Genomic DNA, 21,595 nt, shown 5'->3' with positions numbered 1-21,595 from the left:
GCGAGTGAGTGAGTGAGCGAGTGAGTGAGCGAGTGAGCGAGTGAGCGAGTGAGCGAGTGAGTGAGTGAGCGAGTGAGCGAGTGAGTGAGCGAGTGAGTGAGCTAGCGTGTGAGTGAGTGAGCGAGTGAGTGAGTGAGCGAGCGAGTGAGCGAGTGAGTGAGCGAGCGAGTGAGCGAGTGAGCGAGTGAGCGAGTGAGTGAGCGAGTGAGTGAGTGAGCGAGTGAGTGAGCGAGTGAGCGAGTGAGCGAGTGAGCGAGTGAGTGAGTGAGCGAGTGAGCGAGTGAGTGAGCGAGTGAGTGAGCTAGCGTGTGAGTGAGTGAGTGAGCATGTGAGCGAGCGAGTGAGTGAGCGAGTGAGTGAGCGAGCGAGTGAGCTAGCGAGTGAGTGAGTGAGCGAGTGAGTGAGCGAGTGAGCGAGTGAGTGAGCTAGCGAGCGTGTGAGTGAGCGAGTGAGTGAGCGAGTGAGCTAGCGTGTGAGTGAGCGAGCGTGTGAGTGAGCGAGTGAGTGAGCGAGTGAGTGAGCGAGTGAGCGAGTGAGTGAGTGAGCGAGTGAGCGAGCGGGTGAGTGAGCGAGCGTGTGAGTGAGCGAGTGAGTGAGCGAGTGAGTGAGCGAGTGAGCGAGCGGGTGAGTGAGCGAGCGTGTGAGTGAGTGAGCGAGTGAGCGAGTGAGTGAGCTAGCGGGTGAATGAGTGAGCGAGTGAGTGAGCGAGTGAATGAGTGAGCTAGCGTGTGAGCTAGCGTGTGAGTGAGTGAGTGAGCGAGTGAGTGTGTGAGCGAGTGTGTGAGTGAGCGAGTGAGTGAGCGAGCGAGTGAGCGAGTGAGTGAGCGAGTGAGTGAGCGAGTGAGCTAGCGTGTGAGCGAGCGAGTGAGCGAGTGAGTGAGCTAGCGGGTGAGCGTGTGAGCGAGCGAGTGAGTGAATGAGTGAGTTAAAGGGTGAGTGAGCTAGCGTGTGAGCGAGCGAGCGAGCGAGCGAGTGTGTGTGTGAGTGAGTGAGTGAGCGAGCGAGCGAGTGGGTGAGTGAGTGAGCGTGTGAGTGAGCGAGTGGGTGAGTGAGTGGGTGAGTGAGTGAGTGAGCGAGTGAGCTAGCGGGTGCCACCTGCAGGGCCCGTAGGGGCTGCTGGCAGCGGGAGATCCGTGCCAGCACGAAGAGGCAGTTGATGGCGGTGGAGGCCACCTCTGGCCTGAGGTCGGTGTAGGCCTCGATGGCGTTGAGCACGTGGGCCTCACTCTCCTCGCCCGTCACCTGGGCGGCGGGACGCAGCGCAGGGGACGTCGATGACGGGGCACGACGCAGACACACACACAGACACAGACACACACACACTCACACAGACACACAGACACACACACACACAGACACACACAGACACACACACAGACACACACACACACAGACACACAGACACACACAGACAGACACACACACACACAGACACACACACAGACACACACACAGACACACACACAGACACACACAGACACACAGACACACACAGACACACACACACACAGACACACAGACACACAGACACACACACACACAGACACACAGACACACAGACACACACACAGACACACACACACACAGACACACAGACACACACACACAGACACACACACACACACAGACACACACACACACACACAGACACACACACATATACACAGACACACACACACACACAGAAACACACACACACAGACACACACACAGACACACACACACAGACACACACACAGACACACACACAGACACACACACAGACACACACACAGACACACACAGACACACACACAGACACACACACAGACACACACACACACAGACACACACACACAGACACACACACACACAGACACACACACACACACACAGACACACACAACAACAACCGCCATTCGCCACTAAGTGGCGGTGACGTCACCACGACGCTTGTGCCAGGCTATGTGCACCCTGAGGCCACGTGAAGTGTCGAACGCCCGCTGGCAGGAGGTCACGGGGCAGACCCAGGTGCCACGGGTCGACTGACTGAGATGACTGGCTGATGCACCACCTGTGCCCCCTACTGTGCCAACCTGCTGTGCTTTAGCCACCCGGCGCTCCGCTCGCTGTTGTGAGCGTCGCTCCTCCGCCCTCCGTTGTTGTTGGAGGGCGACTGCCTCCAACTGCCCAGTAGCATCCTTCACGAGCCTCCTCCACAGAGGCCGATCTTGACACCGCTGGTACCAGTCATCGGCAAGTCCACTCAGCTCCACGTCCTCCTGTACCACATCACTCCATCTCTTCTCTAGCCCGTGCCGCGCCCGCTTAGCCCCCTCAATCCGGCCAAACAAAAGCTGTTTCGGCATGCGGTGGCTGGGCATGCGGGCTACATGACCCAGCCATCGCAGCCTTGCCTGCCGGAGGAGTTCACCGATGGGACCTTGCCCAGATCTTTCAAGGATTTGTGAGCTCCTCACACAATCCAGTCTGGTTAAACCCAGGATGGATCGTAGGCAGGCCAGCCTAAATGTTTCTAACCGGCGAAGATGTTCCATTAGGGGGGTCCACGTTTCGCAAGCGTAGAGAAGGGAGGGAATGACCGTGGCCGAGAAGACCTGAAGCTTAGTGCGGAGCGACAGACCAGGTAGCTTCCACACAGCGTTACGCAACCGATGAAAAGATATTGCCGCTCGACTGATTCGGAGTGAGACCTCTGCTGTTAAACTGGAGCCAGTCATAAGCACACTGCCCAGGTATGGGAAACTCTCCACTCTCTCCACAACTGCCCCATCACCGATTGGGAGTTGTGGGGGTGGAGTGTCCGATGGTACAAAATACCCAGGCAGGTGCTTAGTTTTGGTGGGGCTGATGGTAAGGCCCCACCTCTTAGTGGCACGCTCCAGTCTCAGCAGCAGAGTCTCCAACTCCTCCTCTGACTGAGCAGCTATTACCAAATCATCAGCATACATAACGTGGTTGAGCAATAGGGAGCCATCCCTTGACCGCACCCGGGCATCGATTAGCCTCCCATTATATCTGTACCATATGGAGATTCCCCCGGTACAGCTATTGAAGGCTTCACGAACTACGTGGTCAAAATAGATGTTAAATAATGTGGGAGCCAGAGGACATCCCTGTCGCACCCCAAGGTGTACAGGGAATGGCTCTGACTCCCGGCCACGTAGTTTTACCCGGGCCCGCTCACCATCATGAAGGTCCTTAATGATCGTGAGCAGAGGGTCAGGTACTCCAAAAGCACGAAGAACGACCCAGAGCCCAGGCCTACTGATGGTATCATAGGCCTTGACCAGGTCAATAAAGCAGAGATGTAGGTCTTGTTGGAATTCCCTACACCTCTGCTGTAGCAGACGGACAGAAAATATGGCATCTGTGCAGGACCGCCCTTTCCTGAAACCGCATTGGGGCTCCGCAAGCCTCTCCTCAGCGTGCCTGACAAGGCGATGCTGAATAATCCTTGCCAGGACCTTTCCCGGCACACTGAGGAGTGAGATGCCCCTGTAGTTGTTACAGTCTGTGCGGTCCCCCTTCTTAAAAAGGGGGACCACCAGGGCATCCTTCCAATCCTGCGGAACCCGTCCAGTGGTCCAGACTGTTGTTATGATGTCATATAGGGCAGTCTGTGCACAAACGCCACCCTCCCTCAGCATTTCGCTTGGGAGATCATCTCTGCCCGCTGCCTTTCCTGGTCTCAGACTCCGGATCGCCTTCAATACTTCCTCAGCAGATGGCACCTCAGCCAGCCACTCACAGGGGGTGACTTCATCCAATATTTGAGGCACCGCAGCCTCAGCAGGGTCATCCTCACTTTGTGCCACGATGTTTTCCTGGCTGAGGGATTTTCCCTCCCCCAGGACCTCACAGAAATGCTCAGCAAATCTGCGAACCTGTTCCTGGGGGTCGGAAATTGGATCACCGTTTTTTCCCCTAATGATAGTAATAGGTGTGGCGCTGCAGGTTACTTTTTTGATGGAGTTAAATAGAGATTTGTGATCACGGGCCACTGAGGCAGACTCCATCTCCTCAGCAACCCGCGACCACCACCCATCCTTGCAGCGCCTCACGGCTCTCCGAACCTCCGAGCGAAGGCTGCGGTAAGCCTCCTCATTCTCTGACGTGGGATTCTGTAGCCGATGACAGTGGGCCTGTCGCTTTTTCTCAACCATCCTGAACAACTCCTCTGTCATCCAGGGTGTCTGGGGAGGTCTGGACCGCGTACCCAAAGCAGCCATTGCAGCTGCATGAGTCACAGTCCTAAACCTCGCCCATTTACCCTCGACGTCAGGAGGAGTCGGGGACGATGCCAATCCCAGCCGCAAGCGATGATGAAATTCTCGCTTGCAACTTTCATCAGATAACTGAGACCAGGCCACTTTAGGTTGGAATGGGGTCCTGGGTGTACACCCACCACCGGAGTGGAAGAATGGCAGGCGCATCTTACAGATGACTAGTCGATGGTCAGAGGGCAGATCAGCTCCACGGTAGGTCCGGGTGTCAAGGACATGGGCTCGCATTCGCTGGTCCGTCACTATGTAGTCCAGCAGATGTTCTTGCTTGGACCCGGCATGCATCCATGATGTTGTGTGGATGCGCCGATGCCGGAACAGCGTGTTGGTAATTACAAGCCCATGGGCTGCACAAAAATCTAGCAGCCTCCTACCGTTGTTATTGAGCTGATCTGGCCCATGCTCTCCAATCACTCCAGACCAGGTGCCAGTATCATGACCAACTCGGGCATTGAAGTCACCCAACATGATGACTCTATCCCGAGGGGCCACTTTAGCCAGCACCTGTGACAGGAGGTCATAGAAGGCATCTGACTCATCGGCTTTGCCTGCATCCCTCCACGGATGTTCATCTTCGGTGGGGGCATAAGTAACCACGACCACCATTCCTCGCCTCCGGTTGATGGGAAGGCGAGCCCAAAGTAGCCTGGGGCTTACAGCTTCCCACACCTCACCGCCATGCTCCCACGCCCCCTTCATTCTTTTGTTCAAAAGAAGACCCACACCCTGTTGTTTGGCAGTCTGCTGCCCCGAGTAGAGGACTGTCCACCCCTCATGGTGGCAGGAGCCAGAGCCGGTCCACCGGACCTCCTGAATGCCGCATAGATCCAGGCGGTACCGGTCCAGCTCCCGACAGAGGAGTGGCAGCCTCTCCTCTGCAGTGAGCGTTCGAACATTCCACGTGGCCACCCGTAGTGGCTTTTTGTTGTTTCTGGAGTAGCCCCGAGGGTAGGTATTCAATCTCCTGGCTCCGCCAATTGGGGTTTGGCCAGGAGACGTCATAGACGCCTGGCCCCCCGGGGCCTCCGGCACAAGCTTAGTTGTTACATATTTCAGTTTAATTCGTGGTTTTGTGGTAATTAATTGAAGGTGGAGGGGTTACCAGCCCCTCGCACCCGTCCAGAGCCCCCGTTTAGCCCCTGTGGTGGACACATATGCCATGAGGGGAGGAGCCAATCGAAATTGGATCTCCCCCCACAGCGCTGTCCACGACAGAGTTGCCCGTCCGGCACCGCGAGGAGGTAGGGGGTTGTTTTGCAGACACACACACACAGACACACACACACACAGACACACAGACACACACGTACACGCAGACACACATACAGACACATCCACGCAGACACACACATACACAGACACACACATACACAGACACACACACACAGACACACACACACAGACACACACACACACAGACACACACACAGACACACACACAGACACACACACACAGACACACACACACAGACACACACAGACACACACAGACACACACACACAGACACACACACACAGACACACACACAGACACACACACAGACACACACACACAGACACACACACAGACACACACACAGACACACACACACAGACACACACACAGACACACAGACACACACACAGACACACACACAGACACACGTACACAGACACACACACAGACACACACGCAGACACACACGTACACGCAGACACACACGCAGACACATACACAGACACACACGTACACGCAGACACACACGCAGACACATACACAGACACACACGTACACGCAGACACACACGCAGACACACACGCAGACACACACGTACACGCAGACACACACAGACACGCAGACACACACAGACACGCAAAGACACGCACGTACACACAGGCAATGCACGTACACGCAGACATGCACGTACACGCAAACACACACGTACACACGCACATACGTCTGTGTGTACGTGTCTGTGTGTACGTGCGTGTCTGTGTGTACGTGCGTGTCTGTGTGTACGTGCGTGTCTGTGTGTACGTGCGTGTCTGTGTGTACGTATCTGTGTGTACGTGCGTGTCTGTGTGTACGTGCGTGTCTGTGTGTACGTGCGTGTATACGTGCGTGTCTGTGTGTACGTGTGTGTCTGTGTGTACGTGCGTGTCTGTGTGTACGTGCGTGTCTGTGTGCGTGTCTGTGTGTACGTGCGTGTCTGTGTGTACGTGCGTGTCTGTGTGTACGTGCATGTCTGTGTGTGTCTGTGTGTACGTGCGTGTCTGTGCGTACGTGCGGGTCTGTGCGTACGTGCGTGTCTGTGTGTACGTGCGTGTCTGTGTGTACGTGTCTGTGTGTACGTGCGTGTCTGTGCGTACGTGCGGGTCTGTGTGTACGTGCGTGTCTGTGTGTGCGTGTCTGTGTGTACGTGCGTGTCTGTGTGTACGTGCGTGTCTGTGTGTACGTGCGTGTCTGTGTGTACGTGCGTGTCTGTGTGTACGTGCGTGTCTGTGTGTACGTGCGTGTCTGTGTGTACGTGCGTGTCTGTGTGTGTGTACGTGTCTGTGTGTACGTGCGGGTCTGTGTGTACGTGCGTGTCTGTGTGTACGTGCGTGTCTGTGTGTACGTGCGTGTCTGTGTGTACGTGCGTATCTGTGTATACGTGTCTGTGCGTACGTGCGGGTCTGTGTGCGTGTCTGTGTGTACGTGAGTGTCTGTGTGTATCTGTGTGTACGTGCGTGTCTGTGTGTACGTGCGTGTCTGTGTGTACGTGCGTGTCTGTGTGTACGTGCGTGTCTGTGCGTATCTGTGTGTACGTGCGTGTCTGTGTGTACGTGCGTGTCTGTGTGTCTGTGTGTGTGCGTACACGCACACGCAGACACGCACACACGCACACGCGTACGCACCACGTGCGCCGGGATGTTCTTCACGGTGCACAGCGTCGTGCCGAACAAACCCAGGAACTGGAACGGCTGAGAGCGGCGGCGGAACGGAGCGATGCTGCTATCCGAAGGTTGCGTGCTGCGCCGGCAGAGAAGGGTCGGGCGGAGACGCGCGAACAACGGACAAAGGTGTGTTCATATTCTTGGTTCTTTCGGTAAAGTCACCACCACCAGGTAGAAGGGAAGCAATGAAATAATACAAATATATAAAACAACGGCAAGGATATTTGGTTTCTTTCGGTAAAGTCACCACCGCGTAGTAGAAGGGAAACAAAATAATAAAAATATAAAACAATAAAATTCTCACGACGTTTCGACTGTAACACAAAGCAGCAATCATCATCAGGTGTGAAAACCACAGCAACAACATTTTCTTGTTGTGGTTTAAAGCTTTCGTTACGGTAGGGAGTCAGAGTCTTGGTTCTTTCGGTAAAGTCACCACCACGTAGTAGAAGGGAAATAATGAAATAATACAAATATAAAACAATTAAATTCTCACGACGTGGTGTTTTTCACGGCTGATGATGATGATGATTGCTTGTGTTGCAATCGAAACGTGAGAATTTTATTGTTTTATATTTATATTCATTTTTTATTTCCCTTCTACGTGACTGCCGAAAGAACCAAGAATATTTTGATTTAAAGCTTTCGTGACTGCAGGGATTCATATTCTTGGTTCTTTCGGTAAAGTCACCATCACGTAGAAGGGAAACAATAAAATAATAAAAATATAAAACAAAATAATAAAAATATAAAACAATAAAATTCTCACGACCGTTTCGACTGCAACACAAAGCAGCAATCATCATCAGGTGTGAAAACCACAGCAAGAAAACGTTTTCTTGTTGTGGTTTTCACACCTGATGATGATTGCTGCTCTGTGTTACGGTCGAAACGTCGTGAGAATTTTATTGTTTTATATTTTTACTATTTTATTGTTTCCCTTCTACGTGGTGGTGACTTTACCGAAAGAACCAAGAATAATAATTTTATTGTTTTACAATAATTTTATTGTTTTATATTTTTATTATTTTATTGTTTCCCTTCTACGTGGTGGTGACTTTACCGAAAGAACCAAATTTTCTTGCCGTTGTTTTATATTTTTATTATTTTGTTGTTTCCCTTCTACGTGACTTTACCGAAAGAACCAAATATTCTTGCCGTTGGTTTTCACACCTGATGATGATTGCTGCTTTGCGTTGCGGTCGAAACGGTCATGAGAATTTTATTGTTTTATATTTTTATTATTTTATTGTTTCCCTTCTACATGGTGGTGACTTTACCGAAAGAACCAAATGTTCTTGCCGTTTTATATTTTTATTATTTTATTGTTTCCCTTCTACGTGGTGGTGACTTTACCGAAAGAACCAAATATTCTTGCCATTGTTTATATTTTTATTATTTTATTGTTTCCCTTCTACGTGGTGGTGACTTTACCGAAAGAACCAAGAATATGAATCCCTGCAGTCACGAAAGCTTTAAATCAAAAGTTGGTATTGTTGTTGTGGTTTTCACACCTGATGATGATTGCTGCTTTGCGTTGCGGTCGAAACGGTCGTGAGAATTTTATTGTTTTATATTTTTATTATTTTATTGTTTCCCTTCTTCTACGTGGTGGTGACTTTACCGAAAGAACCAAATGTTCTTGCCGTTGTTTTATATTTTGACTATTTCATTGTTTCCCTTCTACTACGTGGTGGTGGTGACTTTACCGAAAGAACCAAGAATATGAATCCCTGCAGTCACGAAAGCTTTCAATCAATAACTACAAATGACAAAGGAGCCCCGCGTAGCCTCGGAACAAGACTGCCGGGGCAAGTGCCCTCAGCAGCAGCAGCAGCAGCGGTCTGTGAAGGCCGTAGCGGCACCGTGTGCCGTCGCTACCAATGCCCGGCCGCCTTTGTCTCACCAGAGGCGACGTTTGCGAGCTGAGTTTAAGGCTGAGTCGACCTAGGGGAGCCGACGACGATGACGGTGTCGGTGATGGGCGATGACGTTGATCACAGCTGCTGCTGATGATGATGATGACGACGACGATGGGAATGCTAGTGACGACGATTGTGAAGATGATGTTGACAGTGTCGGTGATGACGATGATGATGATGACCGTGACGACGATCACCATGACGATGTTGACGATGACCATGATGATGACGGTGACGATACCCCATGACGACGATCACCATGACGACGATCACCATGACGACGATCACCATGACGATGTTGACGATGACCATGATGATGACGCTGACGACACCCCATGACGACGATGACCATGACGACGATCACCATGACGACGATCACCATGACGATGTTGATGATGTTGATGACCATGATGATGGCGGTGACCATGACGATAACCACGATGATGCTCACAATAACCATGACGACGACGACGACAATGACGATGTTGACCATGACGACGATCACCATGACGACGATCACCATGACGATGACGACGATAACCATGACGACGACGACGACCATGACGATAACCGCGATGACGACGACGACGACGACGATGACCATGGCGACGATGACCATGGCGACGATCACCATGGCGATGATGACGACGATAACCATGACAACGACGACCATGACGATAACCGTGATGACGACGACGACGATGACCATGGCGACGATCACCATGGCGACGATCACCATGGCGATGATGACGACGATGACCATGGCGACGATCACCATGGCGATGATGACGACGATAACCATGACAACGACGACCATGACGATAACCGTGATGACGACGACGACGATGACCATGGTGACGATCACCATGGCGACGATCACCATGGCGACGATGACGACGATAACCACGGCGATGACCACGACGACCGCGACGACGATGACCATGGCGACCGTGACCGTGACGACGGCGGTGCCGCCGCCGCCGTTGCCGTGACGACGTGCCTGCCGGCGCAGGGCGCCTCCTCGTCGGGACCGACGGTGCAGCCGTCGCCGAAGGTGTTGCCGGAGAGGTCGAGGGCCTCCAGGTGAGGCAGGCCCTGTGCCAGGCCGCACAGGGCCCCGCGCGTCAGCGGCACGCACTGCTGGCCCACCGCCTTGTCACGGGAGATGTCCAGGTGCCTGGGGGGGGGTGGGGTCAGATGTGGGGTGGGGTGGGGGTGGGGCGGGGGTGGGGCGGGGGTGTGGTGGGTAGAGGTGGGGGTGGGGCGGGGGTGGGGTGGGGGTGGTGTTGGGTTGGGGGTTGGGGTGGGGGTTGGGTGTGGCGGGGGTGGGGTTGGGGTGGGGTTGAGGTGGGGGTGGGGTTGAGGTGGGGGTGGGGTTGGGGTGGGGTCAGATGTGGGGTGGGGGTGGGGTTGGGGTGGAGGTTGGGTTGGGGTGGGGGTTGGGTGGGGCGGGGTGGGGTGGAGTTGGGTGGGGGTGGTGTTGGGGGTGGGGTGAGGGGTAGGAGAGGGGCGGTAAAGACAAATCCAAATGTCCCCCATAGAGCCTCCCAGACTGTTGGGGCAAGTGCTGTAAGTAGCAAGTAGCAGCACCCACTAAGGCCGGCACTGTGGCACACGAGAGGTGGTGGGTGGCCAGCACCACCCTACACACAAATGACAAAGGTCCCCCGTGTAGCCTTCAACAGACTGTTTGGGGCAAGTCTCCGTGATGTAACGAACAGCAGCAGCAGCGCCTAGGGAAGTGAACTAAACATCGCGTGGGAATTTCCGGCAGCAGATTCAGAGACCCACAGAGACCCACAGAGACCCACGGAGACCCACAGAGACCCACAGAGACCCATAGAGACCCATAACCATAGAGACCCACGGAGACCCACAGAGACCCACAGAGACCCATAGAGACCCATAGAGACCCATAGAGACCCACGGAGACCCACAGAGACCTACAGAGACCCATAGAGACCCACAGAGACCCACAGAGACCCACAGAGACCTATAGAGACCCACGGAGACTCATAGAGACCCATAGAGACCCATAACCATAGAGACCCACGGAGACCCACAGAGACCCACAGAGGCCTACAGAAACCTACAGAGACCCACAGAGACCCACAGAGACCCACGGAGACCCATAGAGACCCATAGAGACCCACGGAGACTCATAGAGACCCATAGAGACCCACGGAGACTCATAGAGACCCATAGAGACCCACGGAGACCCATAGAGACCCATAGAGACCCATAGAGACCTACAGAGACCCACGGAGACACACAGAGACCCACAGAGACCCACAGAGACCCACAGAGACCCACAGAGACCCACAGAGACCCACAGAGACCCACAGAGACCTACAGAGACACACAGAGACCCACAGAGACCCACAGAGACACACAGAGACACACAGAGACACACGGAGACACACAGAGACACACAGAGACACACGGAGACACACAGAGACCCACAGAGACACACAGAGATTCACACAGAGACACACACAGAGACCCACAGAGACACACAGAGACACACAGAGACACACGGAGACACACAGAGACCCACAGAGACACACAGAGACTCACACAGAGACACACAGAGACCCACAGAGACCCACAGAGACCCACAGAGACCCACAGAGACCCACAGAGACCCACAGAGATCCACAGAGATCCACAGAGACCCACAGAGACCTACAGAGACCCACAGAGACCCATAGAGACCCCACAGAGACCCACAGAGACCCACAGAGACCCACAGAGACCCACAGAGACCCACAGAGATCCACAGAGACCCACAGAGACCCACAGAGACCCACAGAGATCCACAGAGACCCACAGAGACCTACAGAGACCCACAGAGACCCACAGAGACCCACAGAGATCCACAAAAACCCACGGAGACCCACAGAGACCCACAGAGACCCACAGAGACCCACAGAGAGCCACAGAGACCCACAGAGACTCACAGAGACCCACAGAGACTCACAGAGACCCACAGAGACCCACAGAGACCCACAGAGACCCACAGAGACCCACAGAGAGCCAGAGAGACCCACAGAGACCCACAGAGACCCACAGAGACTCACAGAGACCCACAGAGACTCACAGAGACCCACAGAGACCCACAGAGACTCACAGAGACCCACAGAGACCCACAGAGACTCACAGAGACCCACAGAGACTCACAGAGACCCACAGAGACCCACAGAGACCCACAGAGACCCACAGAGACCCACAGAGATCCACAGAGATCCACAGAGACCCACAGAGACCTACAGAGACCCACAGAGACCCACAGAGACCCCACAGAGACACACAGAGACACACAGAGACTCACAGAGACCTACAGAGACCCACAGAGACCCACAGAGACCCACAGAGATCCACAAAAACCCACGGAGACCCACAGAGACCCACAGAGACCCACAGAGACCCACAGAGACCCACAGAGACCCCACGGAGACTCACAGAGACCCACAGAGACCCACAGAGACCCACAGAGACCCACAGAGAGCCAGAGAGACCCACAGAGACTCACAGAGACCCACAGAGACTCACAGAGACCCACAGAGACTCACAGAGACCCACAGAGACCCACAGAGACTCACAGAGACCCACAGAGACCCACAGAGACTCACAGAGACCCACAGAGACTCACAGAGACCCACAGAGACCCACAGAGACACACAGAGACCCACAGAGACCCACAGAGACTCACAGAGACCCACAGAGACCCACAGAGACTCACAGAGACCCACGGAGACCCATAGAGACCCACAGAGACCCCACAGAGACACACAGAGACCCACAGAGACCCATACTAAACCAAAATATTTTATCGCTGACAGGTGAGGCCCCACTGAGCTCGGTGTCACAAGCGGCTTGGACATCACGAATGATAGCTCAGCTAAGTGGCTTAATCAACATCATCGTCATCGTCACTGCGTGGACATTTATAGGAACAGCCAAATGCTCTAAACGAGTGGTGACGTTGATTCTAAACGTGACGTGAAAAACCGGGAGGACCCGGAGACAAATCCACACGAACACGGAGAGAGAGACACCGCAAACCCCAAATCTACAGCAGCAGGCACAGTCAGGCTCGGGATCGAACCCACGACCTGCTGCGTACCAGGCGAGGTAGTCAACATCTCCTAGACACTGTGATAATGATGAGAGACACGCAGACTCCAAATCTACAGTAGCAGCAGCAGCAGGCATGGTCAGGGTCGGGATGGAACCCACGACCTCCTGTAGACCAGGCGAGGTAGCCAACATCTCCTAGCCACCGTGATGATGATGAGAGAGAGAGACGCAGACTCCAAATATACAGCAGCAGGCATCGACAGGGTCGGGATCGAACCCACGACCTCCTGCGTACCAGGGCGAGGTAGCCAACATCTCCTATCCACCATGATGATGATGAGAGACACGCAGACTCCAAATATACAACAGCAGCAGCAGCAGGCATGGTCAGGGTCGGGATTGAACCAACGACCTCCTGTAGACCTGGCGAGGTAGCCAACATCTCCTAGACACCGTGATGATGATGAGAGAGAGAGACACGCAGACTCCAAATCTACAGCAGCAGGCATCGACAGGGTCGGGATCGAACCCACGACCTCCTGCGGACCAGGCGAGGTAGCCAACATCTCCTTGCCACCGTGATGATGATGAGAGAGACACAGACTCCAAATCTACAACAGCAGCAGCAGCAGGCGTGGTCAGGCTCGGGATCGAACCCACGACCTCCTGTAGACCAGGGCGAGGTAGCCAACATCTCCTAGACACCGTGATGATGATGATGAGAGAGAGAGATACGCAGACTCCAAATATACAGCAGCAGGCATCGACAGGGTCGGGATCGAACCTACGACCTCCTGCGTACCAGGCGAGGTAGCCAACATCTCCTAGACACCACCATGATGATGAGAGAGAGAGAGACGCAGACCCCAAATCTACAGCACCAGCAGCAGGCATGGTCAGGCTCGGGATCGAACCCACGACCTCCTGCGTACCAGGGCGAGGTAGCCAACATCTCCTAGCCACCGTGATGATGATGATGAGAGAGAGAGATACGCAGACCCCAAATCTACAGCAGCAGCAGCAGGCATGGTCAGGCTCGGGATCGAACCCACGACCTCCTGCACACCAGGCGAGGTAGCCAACATCTCATAGCCACCGTGATAATGATGATGATGAGAGAGAGACGCAGACCCCAAATCTACAACATCAGCAGCAGCAGGCATGGTCAGGGTCGGGATCGAACCCACGACCTCCTGCGTACCAGGGCGAGGTAGTCAACATCTCCTAGACACCGTGATGATGATGATGAGAGAGAGATACGCAGACTCCAAATATACAGCAGCAGGCATCGACAGGGTCGGGATCGAACCTACGACCTCCTGCGTACCAGGGCGAGGTAGTCAACATCTCCTATCCACCATGATGATGAGAGAGAGAGAGATGCAAACCCCAAATCTACAGCAGCAGCAGGCATGGTCAGGCTCGGGATCGAACCCACGACCTCCTCTAGACCAGGCGAGGTAGCCAACATCTCCTAGACACCATGATGAGAGAGAGAGAGACGCAGACCCCAAATCTACAGCACCAGCAGCAGGCGTGGTCAGGCGTGGGATTGAACCCACGACCTCCTGTACACCAGGCGAGGTAGCCAACATCTCCTAGCCACCGTGATGATGATGAGAGAGAGAGAGAGACACGCAGACCCCAAATCTACAACAGCAGCAGCAGCAGCAGGCATGGTCAGGCGCGGGATTGAACCCACGACCTCCTGCGTACCAGGCGAGGTAGCCAACATCTCCTATCCACCGTGATGATGATGAGAGAGACGCAGACCCCAAATCTACAACAGCAGCAGCAGCAGGCATGGTCAGGCTGGCAATCGAACCCACGACCTCCTGCGTACCAGGCGTGGTAGTCAACATCTCCTAGCCACCGTGATGATGATGAGAGAGAGAGAGACTCCAAATCTACAGCAGCAGCAGCAGCAGGCATGGTCAGGCTCGGGATCGAACCCACGACCTCCTGCGTACCAGGGCGAGGTAGCCAACATCTCATAGCCACCGTGATGATGATGATGAGAGAGAGAGATACGCAGACCCCAAATCTACAGCACCAGCAGCAGCAGCAGCAGGCATGGTCAGGCTCGGGATCGAACCCACGACCTCCTGCGTACCAGGGCGAGGTAGTCAACATCTCCTATCCACCATGATGATGATGAGAGAGAGAGAGATGCAAACCCCAAATCTACAGCAGCAGCAGGCATGGTCAGGCTCGGGATCGAACCCACGACCTCCTCTAGACCAGGGCGAGGTAGCCAACATCTCCTAGACACCATGATGAGAGAGAGAGAGAGACGCAGACCCCAAATCTACAGCACCAGCAGCAGCAGCAGCCGCCGCCGCTGTTACACGGGCGGCGGTAGCGGCGGTAGCGGCGGTAGCGGCGGTAGCGGCGGTAGCGGCGGTAGCGGCGGCGGCGGTAGCGGCGGCAGCGTCGGCTCACCGCAGCTCGGCGAGGAGGCAGACGACCCGCAGGTAGGCCGGCGTGGGCCCGCAGTTGTGTAGGCCCAGGGAGCGCAACGTGGGGCGCCAGCGGAGCAGGAAGGACGGGTCCTCGGGCAGCTCCGTGCTGCTGAGGCGCAGGGCGCCCAGCACGGGCAGGGAGCCCAGCGCACCGCCCACATCCACGCCACGCGGGAGGCCGCCCAGCGACACGAAGCGGAGGCGCTCAAAGCAGGCCAGAGACGCGTCCTGGCGGGCGGCGGGGTGGTGGTGGTGGTGGTGGACGTTCAGGTGGCGGGGTTCAGGTGGCGGGGTTCAGGTGACGTGGTGAGCGATCAGGTGACGTGGTGAGTGATCAGGTGGCGGGGTTCAGGTGACGTGGTGAGCGATCAGGTGACGTGGTGAGCGATCAGGTGACGTGGTGAGTGATCAGGTGGCGGGGTTCAGGTGACGTGGTGAGCGATCAGGTGACGTGGTGAGCGATCAGGTGACGTGGTTCAGGTGACGTGGTGAGCGATCAGGTGACGTGGTGAGCGATCAGGTGACGTGGTTCAGGTGAAGTGGTGGGCGTTCAGGTGATGCGGTGAGCGTTCAGGTGACGTGGTTCAGGTGATGTGGTGGGCGATCAGGTGACGGGGTTCAGGTGGCGGGGTTCAGGTGACGTGGTGAGTGATCAGGTGACGGGGTTCAGGTGACGGGGTTCAGGCGACGTGGTGAACGTTCGGGTGACGTGGTTCAGGTGACGTGGTTCAGGTGGCGTGGTTCAGGTGACGTGGTGAGAGATCAGGTGGCGTGGTTCAGGTGACGTGGTGGGCGTTCAGGTGACGTGGTTCAGGTGACGTGGTTCAGGTGACGTGGTTCAGGTGACGTGGTTCAGGTGACGTGGTGGGCGATCAGGTGATGTGGTTCAGGTGACGTGGTGAGAGATCAGGTGACGTGGTTCAGGTGACGTGGTTCAGGTAAGGTGGTGGGCGATCAGGTGATGTGGTTCAGGTGACGTGGTGAGAGATCAGGTGACGGGGTTCAGGTGACGTGGTGAGTGATCAGGTGACGTGGTTCAGGTGACATGGTTCAGGTGACGTGGTTCAGGTGAGGTGGTTCAGGTGACGTGGTGAGAGATCAGGTGACGTGGTGAGCGATCAGGTGACGTGGTTCAGGTGACGTGGTTCAGGTGACGTGGTTCAGGTAAGGTGGTGGGCGATCAGGTGATGTGGTTCAGGTGACGTGGTGAGAGATCAGGTGACGGGGTTCAGGCGACGTGGTGAACGTTCAGGTGACGTGGTTCAGGTGACGTGGTTCAGGTGGTGTGGTTCAGGTGACGTGGTTCAGGTGGCGTGGTTCAGGTGACGTGGTGGGCGTTCAGGAGGCGTGGTTCAGGTGACGTGGTGGGCGTTCAGGTGACGTGGTTCAGGTGACGGGGTTCAGGTGACGTGGTGAACGTTCAGGTGGTATGGTTCAGGTGACGTGGTGGGCGTTCAGGAGGCGTGGTTCAGGTGACGTGGTGGGCGTTCAGGAGGCGTGGTTCAGGTGACGTGGTTCAGGTGACGTGGTTCAGGTGACGTGGTGAGAGATCAGGTGACATGGTTCAGGTGACGTGGTTCAGGTGATGTGGTGAACATTCAGGTGACGTGGTTCAGGTGACGTGGTTCAGGTGACGTGGTTCAGGTGGCGTGGTTCAGGTTACGTGGTGAACGTTCAGGTGACGTGGTTCAGGTGGCGTGGTTCAGGTGACGTGGTTCAGGTGACGTGGTTCAGGTAAGGTGGTTGGCGTTCAGGTGACGTGGTGAGCGTTCAGGTGAAGTGGTTCAGGTGACGTGGTTCAGGTGACGTGGTTCAGGAGACATGGTTCAGGTGATGTGGTGGGCGTTCAGGTGACGTGGTGAGCGTTCAGGTGACGTGGTTCAGGTGACGTGGTGAGCGATCAGGTGACGTGGTTCAGGTGAAGTGGTGGGCGTTCAGGTGATGCGGTGAGCGTTCAGGTGACGTGGTTCAGGTGATGTGGTGGGCGATCAGGTGACGGGGTTCAGGTGGCGGGGTTCAGGTGACGTGGTGAGTGATCAGGTGACGGGGTTCAGGTGGCGGGGTTCAGGTGGCAGGGTTCAGGTGACGTGGTGAGTGATCAGGTGACGGGGTTCAGGCGACGTGGTGAACGTTCAGGTGACGTGGTTCAGGTGATGTGGTTCAGGTGGCGTGGTTCAGGTGACGTGGTGAGAGATCAGGTGGCGTGGTTCAGGTGACGTGGTGGGCGTTCAGGTGACGTGGTTCAGGTGACGTGGTTCAGGTGACGTGGTTCAGGTGACGTGGTGGGCGATCAGGTGATGTGGTTCAGGTGACGTGGTGAGAGATCAGGTGACGTGGTTCAGGTGACGTGGTTCAGGTAAGGTGGTGGGCGATCAGGTGATGTGGTTCAGGTGACGTGGTGAGAGATCAGGTGACGGGGTTCAGGTGACGTGGTGAGTGATCAGGTGACGTGGTTCAGGTGACATGGTTCAGGTGACGTGGTTCAGGTGAGGTGGTTCAGGTGACGTGGTGAGAGATCAGGTGACGTGGTGAGCGATCAGGTGACGTGGTTCAGGTGACGTGGTTCAGGTGACGTGGTTCAGGTAAGGTGGTGGGCGATCAGGTGATGTGGTTCAGGTGACGTGGTGAGAGATCAGGTGACGGGGTTCATGCGACGTGGTGAACGTTCAGGTGACGTGGTTCAGGTGACGTGGTTCAGGTGGTGTGGTTCAGGTGACGTGGTTCAGGTGGCGTGGTTCAGGTGACGTGGTGGGCGTTCAGGAGGCGTGGTTCAGGTGACGTGGTGGGCGTTCAGGTGACGTGGTTCAGGTGACGGGGTTCAGGTGACGTGGTGAACGTTCAGGTGGTATGGTTCAGGTGACGTGGTGGGCGTTCAGGAGGCGTGGTTCAGGTGACGTGGTGGGCGTTCAGGAGGCGTGGTTCAGGTGACGTGGTGGGCGTTCAGGTGACGTGGTTCAGGTGACGTGGTTCAGGTGACGTGGTTCAGGTGACGTGGTGAGAGATCAGGTGACATGGTTCAGGTGATGTGGTTCAGGTGACGTGGTGAACGTTCAGGTGACGTGGTTCAGGTGACGTGGTTCAGGTGACGTGGTTCAGGTGGCGTGGTTCAGGTTACGTGGTGAACGTTCAGGTGACGTGGTTCAGGTGGCGTGGTTCAGGTGACGTGGTTCAGGTGACGTGGTTCAGGTAAGGTGGTTGGCGTTCAGGTGACGTGGTGAGCGTTCAGGTGAAGTGGTTCAGGTGACGTGGTTCAGGTGACGTGGTTCAGGAGACATGGTTCAGGTGATGTGGTGGGCGTTCAGGTGACGTGGTGAGCGTTCAGGTGACGTGGTTCAGGTGACGTGGTGAGCGTTCAGGTGATGTGGTGAGCGTTCAGGTGATGTGGTTCAGGTGATGTGGTGGGCGTTCAGGTGACGTGGTGAGCGTTCAGGTGACGTGGTGAGCGTTCAGGTGACGTGATTCAGGTGACGTGGTTCAGGTGACGTGGTGAGCGTTCAGGTGATGTGGTGAGCGTTCAGGTGACGTGGTTCAGGTGATGTGGTGGGCGTTCAGGTGACGTGGTGAGCGTTCAGGTGACGTGGTTCAGGTGACGTGGTTCAGGTGACGTGGTGGGCGTTCAGGTGACGTGGTGAGCGTTCAGGTGACGTGGTTCAGGTGATGTGGTGGGCGTTCAGGTGACGTGGTTCAGGTGACGTGGTGGGCGTTCAAGTGACGTGGTTCAGGTGACGTGATGAGCATTCAGGTGACGTGGTGGGCGATCAGGTGACGTGGTTCAGGTAATGTGGTGAGCGTTCAGGAGACGTGGTGAGTGTTCAGGAGACGTGGTGAGCGTTCACGTGACCTGGTGAGCGTTCAGGAGACGTGGTGAGTGTTCAGGTGATGTTGTGAGCGTTCAGGTGACGTGGTGAGCGTTCAGGAGATGTGATGAGCGTTCAGGAGACGTGGTGAGCGTTCAGGTGACGTGGTTCAGGAGACGTGGTGAGCGTTCAGGAGACGTGGTGAGCGTTCAGGTGACGTGGTGAGCGTTCAGGTGACGTGGTGAGTGTTCAGGTAACGTGGTGAGCGTTCAGGTGACGTGGTGAGCGTTCAGGAGACGTGGTTCAGGTGACGTGGTGAGCGTTCAGGTGACGTGGTGAGCGTTCAGGTGACGTGGTGAGCGTTCAGGTAATGTGGTGAGCGTTCAGGTAATGTGGTGAGCGTTCAGGTGACGTGGTGAGCGTTCAGGAGACGTGGTGAGTGTTCAGGTGACGTGGTTCAGGTGACGTGGTGAGCGTTCAGGTGACGTGGTGAGCGTTCAGGTGACGTGGTTCAGGTGACGTGGTGAGCGTTCAGGAGACGTGGTGAGCATTCAGGTAATGTGTTGAGCGTTCAGGAGACGTGGTGAGTGTTCAGGTAATGTGTTGAGCGTTCAGGAGACGTGGTTCAGGTGACGTGGTGAGCGTTCAGGAGACGTGGTGAGCATTCAGGTAATGTGTTGAGCGTTCAGGAGACGTGGTGAGCGTTCAGGTGACGTGGTTCAGGAGACGTGGTGAGCGTTCAGGTAACGTGGTGAGCGTTCAGGTGACGTGGTGAACGTTCAGGAGACGATGACGTCACACCGACGTCTCACCGCCAACGCCACACCAATGGTGGTTGGTGGGGGTGGTGCGCACCACCCCCACCAACCACCACCAAAACCACCGTCACCAACACCACCACCAAAACCACCGCCACCAACACCACCACCAAAACCACCGTCACCAACCACCACCAAAACCACCGTCACCAACACCACCACCAAAACCACCGCCACCAACACCACCACCAAAACCACCGTCACCAACACCACCACCAAAACCACCGCCACCGTCACGACCGCCGCCACTCGCCACCGAGTGACGGTGACGTCACCACGGCGCCTGTGCCAGGCTAGGTGCACTTTGAGGCTGACAGGAGGTCACGGGACAGACCCAGCAGATGCCATGGGTTGGCTGACTGAGATGACCACCACAGCCGTCACCACCACCACCACTGCTGTCACCACCACCAAATCCAGCACCACCACCAAATCCACCACCGCCGCCACCACCAAATCTACCACCACAGTCACCACCACCATCACCACCCATCGCCATGACCTCCACCACCACCACCACCACCACTTCCACCACTTCCACCACCACCACCACCACCGCCACCACCACTTCCACCACCACCGTCCCCACCACCAAATCCACCACCACCGTCGTCACCACCACCACCACTTCCACCACTGTCGTCACCACCACGACCACCTCCACCACCACCACCACCGTCACCACCACCACCACCTCCACCACCACCACCACCTCCACCACCACCACCACTTCCACCACCACCACCACCACTTCCACCACCTCCACCACCACCACCTCCACCACCACCACATGCACCACCTCCACCACCTCCACCACTGTCCCCACCACCACCACCACCGCCCCCCTCCCGCCCACCTGTGCCAGCGCCATCCACGGCACCGAGCCGCCCTTCCTCTCGTCAGCCGGCGCCCCCCCGTCGTGTCCGTGCCTCCCGGTGAGCGGCGGCGGCGGCGGCGCTTCGCCGGGCAGCGCGTACGGCGCTCCGTCACCGACTCCGCCGCCGCCGCCGGCGGCCGCGTTGCCACCGGCGGCGGCGACTCGGCCGGCGACTCCGGCGTCGGCCGAGTCGCCGCCGCCGCCGCCGCGAGGCTCGCAGAAGACGCCGGGGCAGCCGAGCAGCGCCAGGGCGGTGAGCGAGCGCCGGCAGCGGCGCAGCGAGCGGAGCGATCTCGCCGTGAGTTGCTCGCAGTGCGTGAGGTCCAGCTCCACCAGGGCCTGGGGAGTGGGGGGGGGGGGGGGTGAGGGGGTGAGGAGGGGGAGGGTGAAGAGGAGGGTGAGGAGGAGGGTGAGGAGGAGGTGAGGAGGAGGTGAGG

At 56.3% G+C, this 21,595-nt stretch overlaps 1 protein-coding gene and 3 long non-coding RNA genes across 5 annotated transcripts in view; 3 read left to right on the top strand and 1 right to left on the bottom strand.

The window, feature by feature from the left end:
• The window catches only part of ZER1 (zyg-11 related cell cycle regulator), an 82,871-nt gene that overhangs the window by 49,937 nt on the left and 11,339 nt on the right, over positions 1-21,595 (bottom strand). For both annotated transcript variants that reach the window (XM_076064893.1, XM_076064894.1), the window contains exons 4-8: positions 21,138-21,497; positions 15,647-15,894; positions 10,125-10,301; positions 7,164-7,278; positions 1,096-1,242 (exon numbers count right to left, since the gene is read on the bottom strand). In XM_076064893.1, coding sequence (XP_075921008.1) covers positions 1,096-1,242; positions 7,164-7,278; positions 10,125-10,301; positions 15,647-15,894; positions 21,138-21,497 — 1,047 coding nt within the window. The remainder of the gene's footprint in view (positions 1-1,095; positions 1,243-7,163; positions 7,279-10,124; positions 10,302-15,646; positions 15,895-21,137; positions 21,498-21,595) is intronic.
• Positions 15,937-16,583, top strand: LOC142923899 (uncharacterized). The gene is made up of 3 exons (XR_012941007.1): positions 15,937-16,018; positions 16,079-16,146; positions 16,447-16,583. It is a non-coding gene; the product is annotated as an uncharacterized LOC142923899 (long non-coding RNA).
• LOC142923901 (uncharacterized) lies at positions 16,659-17,560 on the top strand. Its single transcript, XR_012941009.1, has 3 exons — positions 16,659-17,056; positions 17,359-17,372; positions 17,517-17,560. It is a non-coding gene; the product is annotated as an uncharacterized LOC142923901 (long non-coding RNA).
• LOC142923900 (uncharacterized) lies at positions 18,571-19,080 on the top strand. The gene is made up of 3 exons (XR_012941008.1): positions 18,571-18,624; positions 18,811-18,824; positions 18,969-19,080. It is a non-coding gene; the product is annotated as an uncharacterized LOC142923900 (long non-coding RNA).

Source organism: Petromyzon marinus, unplaced genomic scaffold (genome assembly GCF_048934315.1).
Source record: "Petromyzon marinus isolate PM22_M1 ecotype Great Lakes invasive population unplaced genomic scaffold, UKy_Petmar_22M1.pri1.0 PM_Scaffold_87, whole genome shotgun sequence".
NCBI classification, from domain to species: Eukaryota; Metazoa; Chordata; class Hyperoartia; order Petromyzontiformes; family Petromyzontidae; genus Petromyzon; species Petromyzon marinus.
Note: the sequence above shows the minus strand (reverse complement) of the source record. Positions and strands in the feature narration are given on the sequence as shown.